Genomic DNA, 17,391 nt, shown 5'->3' with positions numbered 1-17,391 from the left:
ATATATGTACATGTATATATGACAGGGTGCGGTTGTAATGGGAAGATGCTTCAGTCATATACAGTACTATTACATAGCTGTCATTTTACTCTCATCAGAGTAACTAGTGTTTGTCACACGTGTAAATGCATGTTGTGCTTGTGCAAATGGTTGTGCTCCCTAGGCAAGCATGTAACGTAGCTGGGTGTGAATTATTTAGCTGTCTCTTGTGTGCAGTTTGCTCACAGCAGAAAGTCACTCTGCACTCTCCCCTCTCCAGCCACTTGGAGCCTTTGCTGGAGTGTTTCGCCTCCAGAAGTAAACACAAGTCTAAGAATAGCTCACGCTTCTTTGTAGTATATTTTCATGGCTGGCTGTCTAAACAGCCAGTCTGTCTAGACAGCTGACGACACTGCAAGCTCCGAAGGTCGAAAGCAGCCACGTAGGCTCCTCTCAGGGATGTTACCTAGTTGGTAACTGCATGTGTGGGCACCGTGAGGGCTTCCATTCACAACTGCTGGAGTTCTCTCAGGCTCCGTGTGCTACATGCGTATGCTATTAGGGCATTAAATAATAGATAGGAGTGCATTAAAAAGTTGGAATTTTCAGTAATTTCCAAGTCACATGAGATATTACTAAGTTATGCTTCTTTGGTGCTCTTCAAAATTTATGAAGTCATTTCTGTTGTGCTCAATTTAAAATTTTAAGCATAGTTTGGAGGCCTAATACTTTTCCTCTAAGATAAAATGATGAGGAAGATAAACTGAAAACAATTTTAGTACATTCCTTAAAAACTGGGTGGAAAAACAAAACAAAACATGTATGTCATTCCACTGCTATCAGTAATATATAAATTGTGTATAAAGCTGGATCATAGATTTACATGTGCTTACATAAGAAAAATTAAAAAACCCAACCCAGTATGGAGAATCTTATACCAGGAGATTTCTTCAGTGGCTCTGAATAACAGAAGACCATTAGCAAGGGTTTCCCCAAATTAGGTGGTTCTTCCTTTCTTCCTCCTAGCTTCCACATATAATAAATTCCCATTTTTGTGACTAAATGTTCAGCCTCTTGCAGAATCTTTTAAATATATCATTACTGATCTAGACTGTTTCACAAAACAGTTGTCCAGAGGTGATTTTAACAGAGAACAAAGTAGTAGCTGATGGCTTTAAATACCTGTTTGCTCTTAGATCACGATGTCTCAGTTCTTCCAGGGTAGAGCAGCTAAAAGTGGGGATATCTGATGTGTTTCCCGTAACTGAAGAGCTTCTAACTGCTGTTAGACAGGTGAAGCAAAAAGGCTAGTAATGCTTTCAAAAAGTTTACTAAATAATGGACTAGATAGTCCTTGGGGTTTTCTTGTTGTATAAATTGATTTCAAATAATATCCTGCTACAATTGTTTTGAAGACAAGCACCTTACTTGCCACATGTCATTCTCCAGTGTATGATTTATGTTTGCTGATGCAAGAAGAACCTGTCAGCAATAACAAAAGAAAGAAAAATCTATACCCACTTTAATCCTTTGCTGATAAATCTGTTTTCGACAGGCAATGATAATGTGCTAATGTGTCTGTTCTTTGTGATGCGTGTGTGTGTATAATATGAGCTTACCTTTGGGTCTTCTTGGTCTGTCAAAAGATATATTCAGATCTCATAAATCAATTGAATTCTATTCCTGGAGAAAACAAGGATGATATATTTTCTACCCAGAGAATGATGCCTGGTGTTAGTATACCATATAGCGAAACACTTTAAGATGAAAAAGCAGCATACCAGTATTGTGGAGAATGCAGTGTCAAAGGAAATACTTAGGAGAATACTTAACAGATTCGTAATGATTAAGAACCTTTTTGTTTGTTTGTTTATATCTGCAATAATGCTTTTCTCAGCTTTTATCCTTTCATATTGTTATTACATCAACAGCTTTTCCTTAATATCAAACCTAATTGTTTCCTTCAATCATACTGTGCCCAACGTCCTCAGAAATTAGGTATAATACCATTTCTTCATTTCAGTTTATTTTCCTTGATGAATATTTAGACTTTCTTGCCCTGAGTTCTATCCCAGCTTCCAAAAAAATTGCTGATTCTTTCTTAATATTTGATGGTTTTGATTACATTGCTTGATGTTTCCACGTAAGATTATAAAAATGATGCCCTCACCTACTTCCTTTGTTTTAAGAGCATTTTTTACAATGTAATATTTTTGGATGATTTGAATGGTTTTGATCACTATTTTCTTAAAATGTAATTTTCTTCTTTAAGATTGAAAATCTTCAAGAACAGTTAAGAGACAAGGAAAAGCAAATGAGCAGCTTAAAGGATCGAGTGAAATCTTTGCAGGCGGACACCACAAATACTGATACTGCCTTGACCACGCTGGAAGAAGCACTTGCAGAAAAAGTGAGTTTGACGCCTAAGCCCCTGAGTGAATAAAGGTCCTTCTACTAATAACCTCTCTATAGGCAGTTTTACTATGTGTTTGTTGGGCTCTGCATAAAAGAAGCCTTTTGTGCAATACCAACTCTTCTGTCGGTGACAGCGGAGGCATCAGGAGTGATGTTTCTGCTGAGGTGCATCTCTCACTAGAGGGCACTGTAGGATATTCTGAGTGGCAGCCTGGGCTGCCGTCCTGTACAGCATCCCACAGTGCGATCGTAGTACTCCGAGTAAGGCTTGAGGACAGAGCTGAGCCACAAGCTATTTCTCCAGTCATTAGCTACTTACCATATTTTTTTCTTTTTTGTGAAAGAAAAATGTGTTCTTTATATCATCTTATATGCTTGGGTCCTGCTCATGCTGTCCTCTGTTTGCATGCTCTTGTGGGATGCGCTACATTGCAGCTGTGCATTCATCTGCTTTTTTCCTTCTTTCTTTATAAAGTCTGGCCAATATCTAATTTCATTTTATGTTCGTTCCTCAGATATTTTAATAATAACTTTAAAAATAAAGTTTAGCTATATGAAATTAGTTCCAAGTATTGAATCAAAATGCATAGTTATCCTGATGTAGCTGTATTTCAGTCTCACTTCATTTGCAGCTTTTTTATTCTCATTGTATTTTTGTATGCTTGCCCAGTTCTCAGGAGATAGCTGACTGAGGGAACAACCTTGTCTATTCTGTTTTGGTGGGGTGGTTCGTAGAATTACTGTATATTTTTTCTTGATCCCTGGAGAACCAGGGCTACAGCACCTGTCAGATTCTATAAATGTTAAAGCTATGGTAAAGCTTTGACTGAGCTTGGGGAATTCACTTGCACCTCTTCAGCTTCCAGGATAGCCAAGGCTCTGTTGGTATCTGGTATATAGAAAAGTTGTTTTACTGCCTTTCTTACCATACATTGATCCTGATGTCACATAGGCACTCCACCCTTTCTATCTGAAGGGCCACAGGCTTAACTGTATGCTTCAAAAATAAGACTTAAATAAATAAAGAAGCAATACATAACATGTTCTAGTCTAGGGTAATTTTATTTATCATAAGCAGATAAATTGTGTTACGCTGTAGCAGTAATGTGAACTTTTAGGTACAAAAAGCCTGATTTTTTTTAGCAATGAATCCATAGATTTTTCAAGACAAATTTTCTCCTTCTTGAGGATGTGTTATACAAAATAAAAATAAATTGCAGTATCCTACACTCATCATTATGTAAAGTGTTGTGATAAGAAGCCTCAGAATTTGAATGACTAAGAGGGATTTTCCTCACAGAGTACTTTCTTTTGTCAGGAGAGGACCATTGAGCGCCTAAAGGAGCAACGTGACCGAGATGAACGGGAAAAACAGGAAGAGATTGACAACTACAAAAAAGACATTAAGGACCTGAAAGAGAAAGTTGGCATTTTGCAAGGAGATCTCACAGAGAAAGAGGTTAACCAGTGAAATGAATCTGTTGTATTCGAGTTGTTTGTTCTATATGTATATGTTGTATCTTAGATGAAGAAAACTGTTCCTTTATAGTAAAGGTCCTTCAATAATCTTCAATAGTAAAAATGCATCGTTAGAGAATTTTTCAAATCATAAACATTTCAGAACGATCTTTTTATGGATAGCACACAGTCCCATTATTAGCAGCAGTTAATTATACCGGTGAATATCCAGTGGTCAATGATAGCATTTACTGGAGCAGTGCTTATAGAAGACTGAGAACAAGCTTGTTCCTAGCTAAATACAGAAGGGGAAGGACAGAGGTAGATCAAAGCTGTGGGCACAGAAAGCATACAGATAGTAGATAGTGTTTATGCCTTTTTGCCAAAAATATAAGTAGTTCTTTTGACTCACAAGAGCCTGGTTTTGGTAACTAGGTTAGTTGTTGTTAATGAACCAACTGGCTAGAAAAGATAGCCTGACTATATCAGAGATACGTCTAAGTATTCTGTTCCTTTCTTGGAATAATAACATTCAAGTCTACTTAATATTATTTCAAAACTATCAAATTAAAATGATACAAAAAAAATGCATCTACAAATGCTACAGGGAAGTCAACATTTACAGGAAAACAAAATAATCAAAAAATAGTTCAGAAAGCAAGAAGTTGAGATTTCTTCTGGGCACAGGTGGCTTAAATCAGTTTCATCCATAGCAGCTCTATGGAAAAAAAGCTTTGAAAGTTTTAGATACATGACCAAATCTGCTAAACACATATGACTTTTGAATATGGTTTTATTTAAAAGCTTTTTATCTTACATATGACTATCACTGAAGAGCTAGTTCTAGTTTGCAAAATCTTTGCAAAATCTTCCATCTTTAAAAATGATTTTGGAACAAATTTAGACAATGTTTCATTTTGATCCTGAGAACCTGAATTAAATCAAGCTGTCTTAAGTCAGCTCTGTGAACATCCAGTGAACATCCCAACAAAATACATAGTTCTAAGTTGGATCCTGAGCATCATGTGAAGGGATAGGAAGAAAATGAAGACAAAAAAGAAACTAGCTGTTACACATAGAAAGTATTTACTTGATAGCTATTTTGCATCTTTTATTTTAGACATCGTTACTGGATCTGAAGGAACATGCTTCATCCTTAGCTTCATCGGGACTGAAGAAAGACTCAAGGCTCAAGACACTGGAAATTGCATTGGAACAGAAAAAGGAAGAATGTTTGAAGATGGAAACTCAACTGAAGAAGGTAATCTTACTTCATATTTATGTATGCAAAATAAACATCAAGTGTTAGACAAATTGTCCATGCCTACACAGAAGACTTTGGGTTTGTGAGTTGCTTTTCAGCAAGTACTCTGGAGCTGTGTCCATGCAAACCATATTGCAAGTTAAGCCTATCAGAAAGTAACTTTCAGACTGGTCCTAATTTTGGACTTCATTTTCATGCAACAACAGTGCTATTGACTGTGTATATTTTAACAGGTACTAGAAGTTAGACACATAGTTTGCTTCAGTACAGTTCCCAGTAGTAATTGTACCATTAAACTGGTGTAACAGCTAACATTTTAACGTTTCACTTATAAATTATCAGCACATGTAGGTGTTAATGTGATAAATACAGGTGCATGATTGGCACATGGGAATGTGTAAAAATAAATGAAAAGAATGTCACCAGTGAAGTGTCTAATCTTTTGTTTTAATCTCATTGCCAGTCTCAGTAGATAAGCAGGAATATGCAGCTTAGCAGAGTAGTACACCATTACAGGCAAGCTAATTTATTTGAACAGAATCTTGCGAGCATTCTTTAGTTTAGATGTGAGTAGCCCATATACTATATTTTTAAGAGAAATATTAATTTGATTTTAACTTAGAAGAGTAGGTAATAAAAAAAACACAAAACAGTAAGTGAATTAGTGATAATGGTTTTATTCATAAAATTAGAACAAGACAAACATTTATATTTGTATATTAATACAACACTTGAAAGAAATTTAAGTTTTAGATTATGGAGTCCTAGTTACTTCTTTATACCTATCCAGGAAAATGAGGTGTGCGTGTGCTCTCTCTAGTCTGGAACTCTGTCCTAATTTTTCAGATTAATATGAGATTAAATGTTGAGGCAACAATTAAGAGCTGTTTAGCAGTACTTTTGTGTGAGTGCAAGGTGACGCAACAGTAATGCACATAAGAATTCTGTGAGTGAAACTCCATATATACATATCTAGACTCATGTTTTCACAGAAATCACAGAATCACAGAATTTCTAGGTTGGAAGAGACCTCAAGATCATCGAGTCCAACCTCTGACCTAACACTAACAAGTCCTCCACTAAACCATATCACTAAGCTCAACATCTAAACGTCTTTTAAAGACCTCCAGGGATGGTGACTCCACCACTTCCCTGGGCGAGTGGAAAAAGAAGTTTTCCCTTCTTTTTAATTCTATTATCATCAAGAAACAGTTCTATTGTTCAGAAATGTACATTAGCGAGAATAAATAGTTGTTGTGCACATTTGATCATTCTTACAGGTTGTTTTCAATGTACTGCAGAATGGGTGAGTGCTTCAAAAGTCCTGAAGGACCCTTTCATTTGAATTGCAGTTTCATGCCTTGTCAGTGTGTTACTGATAACGAGTTGAGGAATGTATTATTGTACCTAAGATTAGCCAGATGTTCTTATAGTATCTGGATAATAGTAATAGTTTGTAGATACACAAATGCAGTGGAGAATGTTGTTACAATTACTTAAACAATAAATATAGTATGAACTGGAAGAGTACATAACAAAGTTAGATAATGAAGAAACAGTTGTGGAAATTCAATTATTTAGGGAATGTGGTTTTATATTGAGCATTTTTAAATGTACTGCTTTTCATTGCTTCTCCAGAGATCACTTTATCACTATATGCACTAAGTATCTCTATAGTATAAGCAAGCACCTGTGAAGGGTGAGCAAAATCTGGTGAAGCACTGCTATCTAGAAGATGAATGTGCACTTACTTTGCACTGCAGTGACAGCTCTACATTATAATACTTTCAGGCCTACCTCTGCTCATTCTATTTTAGAGAAGATTGTGCTTAATAACTGGTGTCCAGTAATGTTGCATGAGGACACTGAGCCAGTTCATAAGACCCTATCTTTTTATAATCTATTCTCTTTGTTTCAGGAAATAATTAGGAGAATGAATTATTCTCCTTTATCCTAAGGATGAAAATAGGAAAATAGTTCAAATGTAAAGATCACTCTTAACTATGCAACACAGCTGTGGTACAAATAACTGTATTCTTTATTTGGTTCTGAGAAAAATGGTATACATTCGTTATATTGTCAACGTAGGTATATTCTTATCCTCATGTCCAAAGAAAAGATATGCAATCTCAGTTAGTCAGGATAGTTTCAGTTGTACAAGCAAGAAAATACATAACATACTACTACCTAAATACAGTATAAAGCCCTTCTGTAATACTCGGGATATCTCCTCTGCTTCAGGCATTACTGATCACTGGGACATTCAGGCAATTATTTCCAGAGTGCCTAAAATGCTCTCTGAAGTCCTGCTGAGACAAAAGTATCAATATCTTGTTCAGTTTTAAAAATATTCTGTCATCCTTCTGATTCAACAGCTGCATCTTTCTGATTCAAGTGAAAATTCAAAGGAAAGATTTTTTGGTGATAATGTCACTCTAGTCTGGCTCCTTAGAAAGGAATTACAGCTACAGGACCCCATTGTGCTTTCATGTAATTAACTATCTCCTGCTTTCCTCATGTTGGATGAAAGAGCCCACTTCTACCACTGATCCTCCTTGCTTTCTAGAATCAAGTTACTCTTTCTCTTTGTTACAGCAGAAAATATAGTTAACAACCACTTGAATATGTTTTATAGTTATGAGTAAGTTTAGGTATTTCTTTAATAATCTTTTCCCAGCTGTTTTTAATTTGCCAATGGTTTTTGTCATTTGCAGAAAAGTAGAAAATATTTTTAAAGGGTTTCTCTCTTTAAGTGCATTAGCTATTCAGGCAGTTTGACGTTTTCAAGGTGGATTAGTTTCTTGTCATCCTTGAAACAATTATATGATAGATAATCCAGCTCCAATTTAAAACTTTTATAAAAACCCAGTTTTACACATCTGCGTTGTTAACCATTGCAGATGACTGTCACCTTTCTACTAGTGTCTACACAAGAGATTCAGTTTAAAACTGAATTAAAAATGATCAGAAGAATTTTATTATGTTAAGTTTTATTGCAATAACATAGTGCCTTTTTTTTTTTTTTTGCATAAGACACATGAATGAAGGACACATGTGTAGCTCTTAACGGTAAATGGCAAGAGGCTTTTCCTTCTAAGTTCTTTCCCTTACAGTATGAATAGAGATATGTCTAATAGCATTGTTGGTTCCATTGTCTCTTATTTCTAGTGAACAATTTGAGTACTTTCAGTTAACTTTATTAGTCTCAGAAGTTCAAAAGAGATTGAACTGGAGCACTGTTAAACCATGAGGTAAATAAGATTTGGGCAGTCATTGGGAAAAAATTCTCGCTAATCTCTAAAAAGTGAGCCTTTAAGAAATCATGAGAAGTACAAGCTTCCACCTTGTCTGTAAAAGATATTTAACATTATACTAAAGTGAAATATTACTAACCAAGTGCAGCACAGGGATGCTGAAAAGTCGCTGATATTATTTTTCTTCCCATGTAGGCAGTATCCAATTTCTGATTCTAGCTGTCTAGTTCTTACCGTTACTCTTCTTTTTCTTACTAATGACTATTTTGTAGCAAATAGAACTTGAGTGTTTTTCATATTGTTTGGAGGGGTTGCTGTGGTGTAATAACATCATGTTTATGCAAATCTCTGTGCTAAATGTTCTTACTATTCTACTGCCATTGCCTCTGCGTTCAACCTACCACCAGGAGATACTATAGGATATTCTGCATGCTGAAAGCTAGCTATAAATCCCTGTTGACTTTACATGGTTTGATGTCATACATTAAATAGTCTCCTTTTATGCTGAGATGGAGTTATTAGAGGGAAACCGAACATAAGGGGGTTCTCTCCAAGCGTTTCTTTCTAAGATGTTTTTTTTTTTTTTTGGAAGTGTGTTGGTAATATTTTTTAGTGACAAAGTTTTCTTCTAGTTGTGTTGTCTTCAGGATGTCGTCTTTTCCTAGCCTTTTCTTTCTCATCTTTCACAGACAATATGCTTTGTTTCATTTTGTTTTTCTAATCTGGGAGAGACCTACTAATATTACAATTTGTTCCAGCAAAGATGAGCAGGTCTTTGTTGCCAGTGCATAGTTTCTCTCCCTCTAGATATTTTGCTCATTTGAAAGGGATCAAGAGTAGAGAAAAGAAAGAGTCCCAAACCATATGTTAACAAACTTCCTCTTGGTGCTGTTCTGGGGACTTTTCATAAGAGAAATGTTAACAGTGATTCCCTGCCAGGAAAATACCTCAAGATTCAACAGGCTCGCTTGTAGGATTTTTTCCTGCTGTGGTGTTCTTCCTTCAAGTTAAAGAGGGTAATATCTTTCAAAAGACAGGAAAAACAGACTAAATGAGGTATTGACCCAAATTGTATTTTTCCCAAGATTTGGTTTGGTTAGTCTTATATAGGCTCTGATGCTGTTTGTCATTTGTCATCAAACACTGGACTACATTAAAGATTTGAGGACTGAAGAAAGCTCTTACAGTAAGAAATCATGATTGAATTTAGAATTTGCACAAGGGTACCTTTCCATATTCTCCTTATTACAAAAGCTGTTTAGTAATGGCTGTAAGGCCACTGTCAATTCCATTTAAGTTTTTGTGTGTTGGACGTGTATTCACCTGTGCTTTCATATTTGGGCTACCACAGTATATATCGGTGAATTACTTAGTGCTGTGGGTATGGGTAATGTAGTGGGATACAAACAAATGCAATGGTACATCTGACTAGTCAGGCTCAGGAAAGTCTTCTAAGATGCTTTTACTTTTTGGCTGTGTTAGTAAATTCATTTTGCTTGGACAACTTAATGTTGTGCCAATGTTTTTGTTTCCCTTTGCTGCCAGTGATGTCCTGTAGCTTTTCTTTCATCTCCATTGCCTGTGCATTTTCAGACCAAGAAAGAAGAGGAATTTCCATGCAAATTAAGCTTATTGTGTGAAAGTATTCTGAAACACCATGTACAGAAGCACATTAGAAATAATAATTAAGACAGAGCAAGTAAAAGATTCCATAAAAAAAATAAATCATTAATAAGCTCACTGGTATTATGTCAGTTTATTTTTGGATTGTATTACCAACTTTCTGGTTGATGTCAAAGAGCACTCCTTTCAAGGAGTGTTTGTATAATAATATCTTGGTGCTGCAGATTATGTAATCCAAGGTGTTTTTCATCAGAGGTTTCTTTTGTGAATGCATGCATAAAACATCATGTTACGAAACTTTCTGAAGGCTGAAGGCTGTTACTTTTGACAGTGTTCAGGGAAAATGTAGCTGTCTATCCTGACAATAATTATTGGAAGGTTAGAAAATTCCCAGTGCTTTTTCAGTGCTTTTTTTTTTTTTTCCCCAGTTTTTCTGGCATTCTGTATTAAAAATTGTTTTAGTAAAAGGGACATTAGTATGCCTTTATGTGACTAGATTTAGAAAAAGAGTTGAGTGTGCAACAGGGTAAAGTAGTTGCTAGAAGTATCAGAAATAACAACAAAGTGTCAACTAGAGCATAAAAATACTATGCTGCATTTTGAAATTTTTATTACGCATAAAAAAGAGTCATTAATAAGTATTCTAAGGTATTTGATGCATACAGATTAGAGTAACGTCCTTAAATGATATATGATTAGTGTATATGGCTTTTACATTATTTAGCATTTCATGACAGAGAGTTTTTTTTTTTCCCAAAGGTATTGTGCATTCAGGTATGAAAAACAGGCACTCAGGAATTTTCTGTTAAATTAATACATTTATTCACTTTCAAGGAATTTGCCATCCTCTTCTGTTATAGCTTAGGCTATAGGTACAATCTATTACTAAATGTGTTTAATGCATCCTATTAAATTGATTCTATAATTAATTATGATTTTGTAAAAGCTGTCATTTGAAATTGATGTTGTTTGATTCAATGTGAGACTTTGTCTGATATTGTGTCTTCTTGAAAGAATCTCTCAGCCATAACAGTTGAGTGTTTTCAAGAACAAAATATATAATAGATTGGTTTTTAATCTTTCTTTTTTTTTAGACCAGTATTTTTTTCTTATGGAAGGATATGGTCCTTATACCAGGCATGTATTAGGCCCCTGTTTAAATCTACCTAAACTGGCTAACAGTTAATTGCGTTGCCTATTTGCACGTGCTCAGTAGAGATACAGATTTAGCAATTGAACTTCCCAGAGGTTATATCTGCATTGATTATGCCCTGGCGTGGAGTGAGAGGAAGAGCTTATTGTTTTCTCTCTTCATTGCCATAATGCCTTCTATGTCTGGTCATTTGAGCGAGCAGCAGTAAATGCTAAGTAGACTCTTCAATAAGTAACTTGCTGGTTCCAAGCAACTGCTTGATACAAATACAGCAGAAGCAAGAAGCAGCATCTCATTGTGCAGAACAGGTCAGGACAAATAATCTGCTAGGATTGGAAGCCAGTACTGGAATTTAGCCCCTGGGAAGAGAAAAACAGATTGGATTTTGCTGAGGGAATGAGTAGATAACATTACCAGGAAAATTGTATTGAACCTGGGACTCAGGGAGCACGTGGTGTGAGGACGGGGTTGTGTCCCCAAACCTGAAGAAAGTGGAAAGGAGAAAGATGGGGACACCTGGCAGATCAGTGGAATCTGCCTGGGTAGGAGAAGAGGAATTTGAACCTGGCCAAATAACATTGACAAAAGGTTGGAGAAATGAATTATAGCACGAAAGGATTGTACTTAGTGCAAATAGGCAGGAGAATCTGTGCCCAGGAGAGCATATTCTTTGTGAAATCTTTAATAAAATGCAAGATTTCTGAATATTTCCATTACTCTAAAGTCAGAAAATACAAAATGTTTGAACAAACTATGTGTTATATTCCCGCCTATGATATAACCAATAAAGAAGCTCAGGTACAAGTGATGCATTCCCTTTAGAGAACTGGCAGAAGCTATGGGGTGTTTTTTAAAGTACAAGCCTTGTTGATGGATGATGATATTATCAACATCATCTTAAATAATATTAGGGAGGTGTTTTTCCCCATGTGTGATTTTATCGTACCTAAAAAATTAAACTTACCAACTCTATCTCCCCTTCCAAAAGTCTTGTGAATATAACATTAATTTTTAAAAATTAGACATCCAAAAACTAAGAAATGGCCATTGCAACACTGTGTGGCCTTCCTAATTTTTGATTATGAGGTGCTTGCTTTAGTATTTCATAACTAAAATGTTGTCTACCAGCCTCTTGCAATCTTCAGTATTGTGTGAAAAATATCATGAGAATGAGCCAGAGGTATATAAGGAAGAAGATTGCCATTTAGAAAAAAAAAATATATATGTATATGTATATATATATTTCTAATAGTAGGAAAGTATTAGGTGAATATCAGGATTCGCATGATAGAAAACTGGGAAAATACATTCTTTTGGAGTGTGGCTTGTATACTTCAGAGTAAATAAGGCATAGAGCCACACACTGAATATCAACCCTCCCAGCCCCCCAAATCCTCACAAATACTGAGTATCTGCTGATTATTTGAGTAAATCTCTTCTGTGCGTGAAGAGAGAGAATGAAGCACTGTTTCTTAAAATATGAGGTTTTGGTCATGTCACTAAAGCCTGATTCAGAAGAGGAATGCATAAGGATGTCAAAGTATGCTTGCAAAGACAACCATAGTTTGGACATTTCCTTTCTTTCCTTGTATACTTTTTGTGTTGGTGGAATTTCCAAAGAGAGCAAATTGATAATGTTTGGTATCAACTATGGGAATTCGTGTCTTTCTAATCTCTTCATAAAAATGCAAGTTCCCATAGTTGTTTTCTTTTTTAGAGTAATGGGTTCTCTTGAGACATCTTCCTCTCATTTAGACCTTCAGTCTTCTTTATAAAATTATTCCAACCAAATGCTTGCTTTTCAAGTGTCAAAATTTTACATTCACATTAATAAAGATCATAAAGTTCCTGGAGGGGATTTAAAAGACTTTGTTAAAAATAAGATAAAAAACCAACTTCTTGTGACAGACTAAAGTTTTTTTCTGGTACTAAGTATATCAGAGAGTTCACTAAGCCTTTTACTTCCAGCACAACCCTTTTGAAAAACCATCACAGTATGTTGTTTAGAGCATTGAAGCTAAAGGATTGCTTTCAAATATATAATTTTGTTGAAACGAATAAAGGCATGGTGGAAGTCAGTGCAAATTTTTCATCATTTAAATTGCTGCCATCACAATAGGAAAAAAATCATTATATGTGCTTGTCTTTTTCAATAAATAGTAATGATATTTTTTTCATATTTTTGTATGCATTTACTGTTTTCAGGAGATGTGATGCACACTTGGAGGTATGAGGGTGAATTAAAAAGGGATTTCATATTCTTGGGAACTTCTACTTTGTGGCCAAAAGTTCTTGGCAACATTTGTATGTGAAATGTTAAACTGAATTTACTGTCTCTATTCATAGGTAAAAGTAGAAAGTGCTGTGAATTATTTGCTGTTTGATTTAGCTAACCTTTTAGGAATATTGATTTGGAATCTTAGTCATAATGTTTGGAATTTTTACTTATATTTTAGGACTTTAGAATTAGATCTGTGCTATTGTTTTCTTCCTTGCCTCTGACATACATTAAGCTGTGTAAGATCACCTTTCCTCTTAGTAAAGAGTTTTTTGGCATGAGAAATACAAGCTTACAAAATTCTTTTCAATGTGTTTCGCCTTCTTCTCCTCCCCATCTGCAAATAGTGGTTATTTCTGTGAAAAATTGTTCGTCTTTGCTCTAGATGCAGAAATTGGCTTTATACAATGATTTTCTGTGGAAGCAATAGAAGCTATAGTACATTTATTTGAGGAACAATCACTCTTTCTTTTATTCTGTAGGTACCCGAAGTGCTCACCCCATCACTTACCACATTCCAGATGGGAAATGGCTAGGAGCAGAAAAGCAGAAAGCTGTTAAACCACCTCTTAGTTTATACTCACTCTTAAGAACTTTGAGAGCAAATCCAGAGTGTTAAGATCAACTATTCTCAGTCCCGAACCACTTTGAATTTGGAATTAAATTTACACTGAAAGGGATGAAAACTGCTCAGATGAGCTTTGTTAATCATAGTTTAGCATAGTTTAAGAAGGTGCTGCATTTTGGCTAAAATTTGTGTGTGTGTTTCTCATACAGATTAATGTAGAATGAAACATACAAGCTTAAAACACTCTTGAAAGTAGGTTGAAATCACCTGTTGGACTCCATGCTGAATCAGATGAGAAGAGCTAATGACAGGGCCAACAGTAATAGTAACAGTGGCTTAAAGTAGCTTGTAATCAGGTGAACTCAATAGCCTGTGTAGACACACCTTCACTCATGTACCTCGTTTGTCAGAGAAAAGTACAGTGTTTCCTTCACCCTAAGCAAGTTGTTTTTTCAATTTATTTTTTAATCATATATTTATACATTTTCGTACTTGCTTGTAACTATATTAAGAGGCTGCAGATTTACAAGCAAGCCTCAGTCAGAGCTGGAAGCAGACCTATCAATATGTACTTTTTATGGTCTCTTAATACAGCAGAAACTGTCTTAGTTCATTTGGCACTTTACATATCTATTCTGTTTTGAAAATGGTATTTGGAATTTTTGTACCTTTGGTGGGCACGGGAAGTTTTTTGTGTATGATTTTAGATTTTTTTTTTCCCACTATGAATATAGGAATTCATTGGTTCTGTTCAACTTTTTTTTTTTAATATACTGCTGAATTATTTCACACAATGTTACACTGGGAAGGCAGCCAATTTCATCTGTTTCAGATCTTGATGCGAGTTTGTGGGAAACCTCCAAATGCATTGGTTTTCTCTCCTATACAATAAATGAATCCAGTAGGATTGTAGATATGGTCGTGTAACACGTATTTTGTACATAAGCCACAAAATGGACCAAAGTCACTCAGTCAGTAATTCACAGCTCAGGAAGTGGTCTCCAGTTTACACCATATCACATAACATTCTCTTTGTGTTAGGTGAAAGTATCCATACTTATGTGCATTATATACAAATAACATGTGTTACGTGTCTTAACTAATAATTTATGTCGTGTAAATAGCTCTTTCGTTCTATAAGAACCAGACACACTGAGTTGTTGGCTAATTTTCTATAAAATAAAATTGATTTCCTCTTCTCAGTAGTGTCTCTTGGGTTGTTGTGGAGATGCTTTTATTAGCAAGGAGTAATATAAATCAGAACTGTCTTGACTGTAGAATTGCATTAGGTCTTATAACTTCTTTGGAACTAGAGAACTCTGTAATCCATGCTAACAGCCTAGCTTTGCTTTTTTATTAAAAACACACACACACACACACAAAAACAACACCGTTCTTGACTGTCTGAGTATGTATTTTGGATGACTTTAAAGAACCTGGAGGAGTATTTGTTAAAACAAACAATTTGAGATGTTGGGAACATACCCAAATCCAGTATAGAAGAATTCAGGCTGTGCCTCTGGTGAAAAACTAGACTTAACTCTATACACAGTGTCTCTTAGGAAAAAATAGATGCCTTCAATAGATTCATAGACACCCCTCAAAAACAGTATTCCCAGTTCCTGCAAACCAGCAAGCAGGAGAGAATGATGGAGTTTTTGTCTGAAATGTAGGTATAATTGAAAAGGAAATGAGATCAAACATTTCAGATTTCTTGCATTTTCTTCTGATAAAGCATTTCAGGAACACTCAACGATACTCTTTCAAAAACGAAGTACATTCCCTGATGCCTGTGGCTGTTCAGTGGAACTGATGCACTTGTCTGTCTCATTGCTGCAAAGTCTTCCCAGCCTCAACATTGTGTTGGCAACACGTTATTTAGACTTCCACTTGCCTCATAAACCCTTGGAAAGTGCGCTCTAATTCATACTGCTTATTTGGCGGTAAGGAATGTGGAAACGTAGGCAGCCCTAACTCCAAAAGGTTTCACAAAGTTCTCAGGCTCACCAGGGACGCTCTTGGACCTGGAGCTGGCTCAGCAGCTCAGAAGCAGGATTTTCAGACTTGCAGCTCAGTGACAGAGGAGTGGGGAGGTTTGACATGGAAGTCTCTCAGAAATGGGGAGCCTAAACACGGCCTCCAGAAAGGGCTCTGTTCTTCCAGGATCGGTGGTTGTTGGGCAGTCCTGCCCCAGAGACCTAGTAGTTGTCAGGCATTTTGTTCTAGGATAAAATACTGTGCAGGTTATCCAGTTATCTGGAACTCCTGCTTCAAATAAAACAAAGCCCAAACTGTTTAGCATAGGCCCTCAGGCAGGCTGCTGCATGGCCAAGGCTCTGCAACATGAAGTGCTCTGGCACTCCTCAGCTCTGGTGAGGCCGCACCTTGAGTACTGTGTTCAGTTTTGGGCCCCTCAGTACAGTAAAGACATGGAGATGCTGGAGTGTGCCCTTTCCAAAGAAGGGCAACGAAGCTGGTGAGGGGTCTGGAGAACAAGTCCTATGAGGAGCAGCTGAGGGAGCTGGGGTTGCTTAGTCTGGAGAAGAGGCGGCTCAGGAGTGACCTTATGGCTCTCTATAGGTATCATAAAGGAGGCTGTAGCGAGGTGGAGGTTGGTCTACACTGAAGTTGCATCAGAGGAGGTTTAGGTTGGATATTAGGAAGAACTTCTTTACCAAAAGGGTTGTTTGGCATTGGAATGGGCTGCCCAGGGAAGTGGTTCAGTCGTCATCGCTGGAGGTCTTTAAAAGACATTTATATGTAGAGCTTAGTGATATGGTTTAGTGGAGGACTTGTTAGTGTTAGGTCAGAGGTTGGACTTGGTGATCTTGGAGGTCTCTTCCAACCTAGGTGATTCTGTGATTCTGTGTTCCAGTATTCAGGCAACCCAGATCCTTCTCACAGTCCCAGTAAAGAGCGGCATTGAGGCATGCTTCTGTCCTGGACCACTCTGCTCTGAGATTCAGCAGAATTTCACTAGAACAGGGTGTGGGCTTTAACAGTTTTAATTAAAAACAGGAGATTCCAAGGTTAAAATGCTGAGGCCAGTGAATAGGTATTTTCCTTCAGTCTCATTTTGCTGAATAACTAAACTGCTTTCTCCAAGTGTGTCTTTGCTGTTGGTTGGTTCTATGGAAGCAGCAGCTTAAACCCAGACGTTTATGTTGCTGCAGTTCTGTCCAGTTGCCTTTAAAAGTAACAGAGTCCTATCCTGTTGGATCTAGTCTTACTGTGCTTTGGAGCAGAACATTTGCAGCTTGTAAAATAAATTTCCAAGCTACACAACAGGGGGAAAGGTCAATAGTTTTATGTTCTGTTGTAGGTTTGTTCCAGGGAAAAGCAAGGCCTTAAGTTCACAGGCAGTCTTGGTTGGCGGAATAGCTCCGCCAAACCTGCTAT

At 36.5% G+C, this 17,391-nt stretch overlaps 1 protein-coding gene across 15 annotated transcripts in view; it reads left to right on the top strand.

Annotated features, from left to right (window-relative positions):
• The window catches only part of ERC1 (ELKS/RAB6-interacting/CAST family member 1), a 302,166-nt gene that overhangs the window by 111,877 nt on the left and 172,898 nt on the right, over positions 1-17,391 (top strand). For all 15 annotated transcript variants that reach the window (XM_068661239.1, XM_068661266.1, XM_068661249.1 and 12 more), the window contains 3 exons: positions 2,252-2,389; positions 3,713-3,853; positions 4,973-5,113. In XM_068661239.1, the coding sequence (XP_068517340.1) occupies positions 2,252-2,389; positions 3,713-3,853; positions 4,973-5,113 (420 nt within the window). The remainder of the gene's footprint in view (positions 1-2,251; positions 2,390-3,712; positions 3,854-4,972; positions 5,114-17,391) is intronic.

The sequence above is a fragment of the Anas acuta genome, chromosome 1 (assembly GCF_963932015.1).
Source record: "Anas acuta chromosome 1, bAnaAcu1.1, whole genome shotgun sequence".
Taxonomy (NCBI): domain Eukaryota; kingdom Metazoa; phylum Chordata; class Aves; order Anseriformes; family Anatidae; genus Anas; species Anas acuta.
This window is presented reverse-complemented; position numbering and strand designations above follow the sequence as displayed.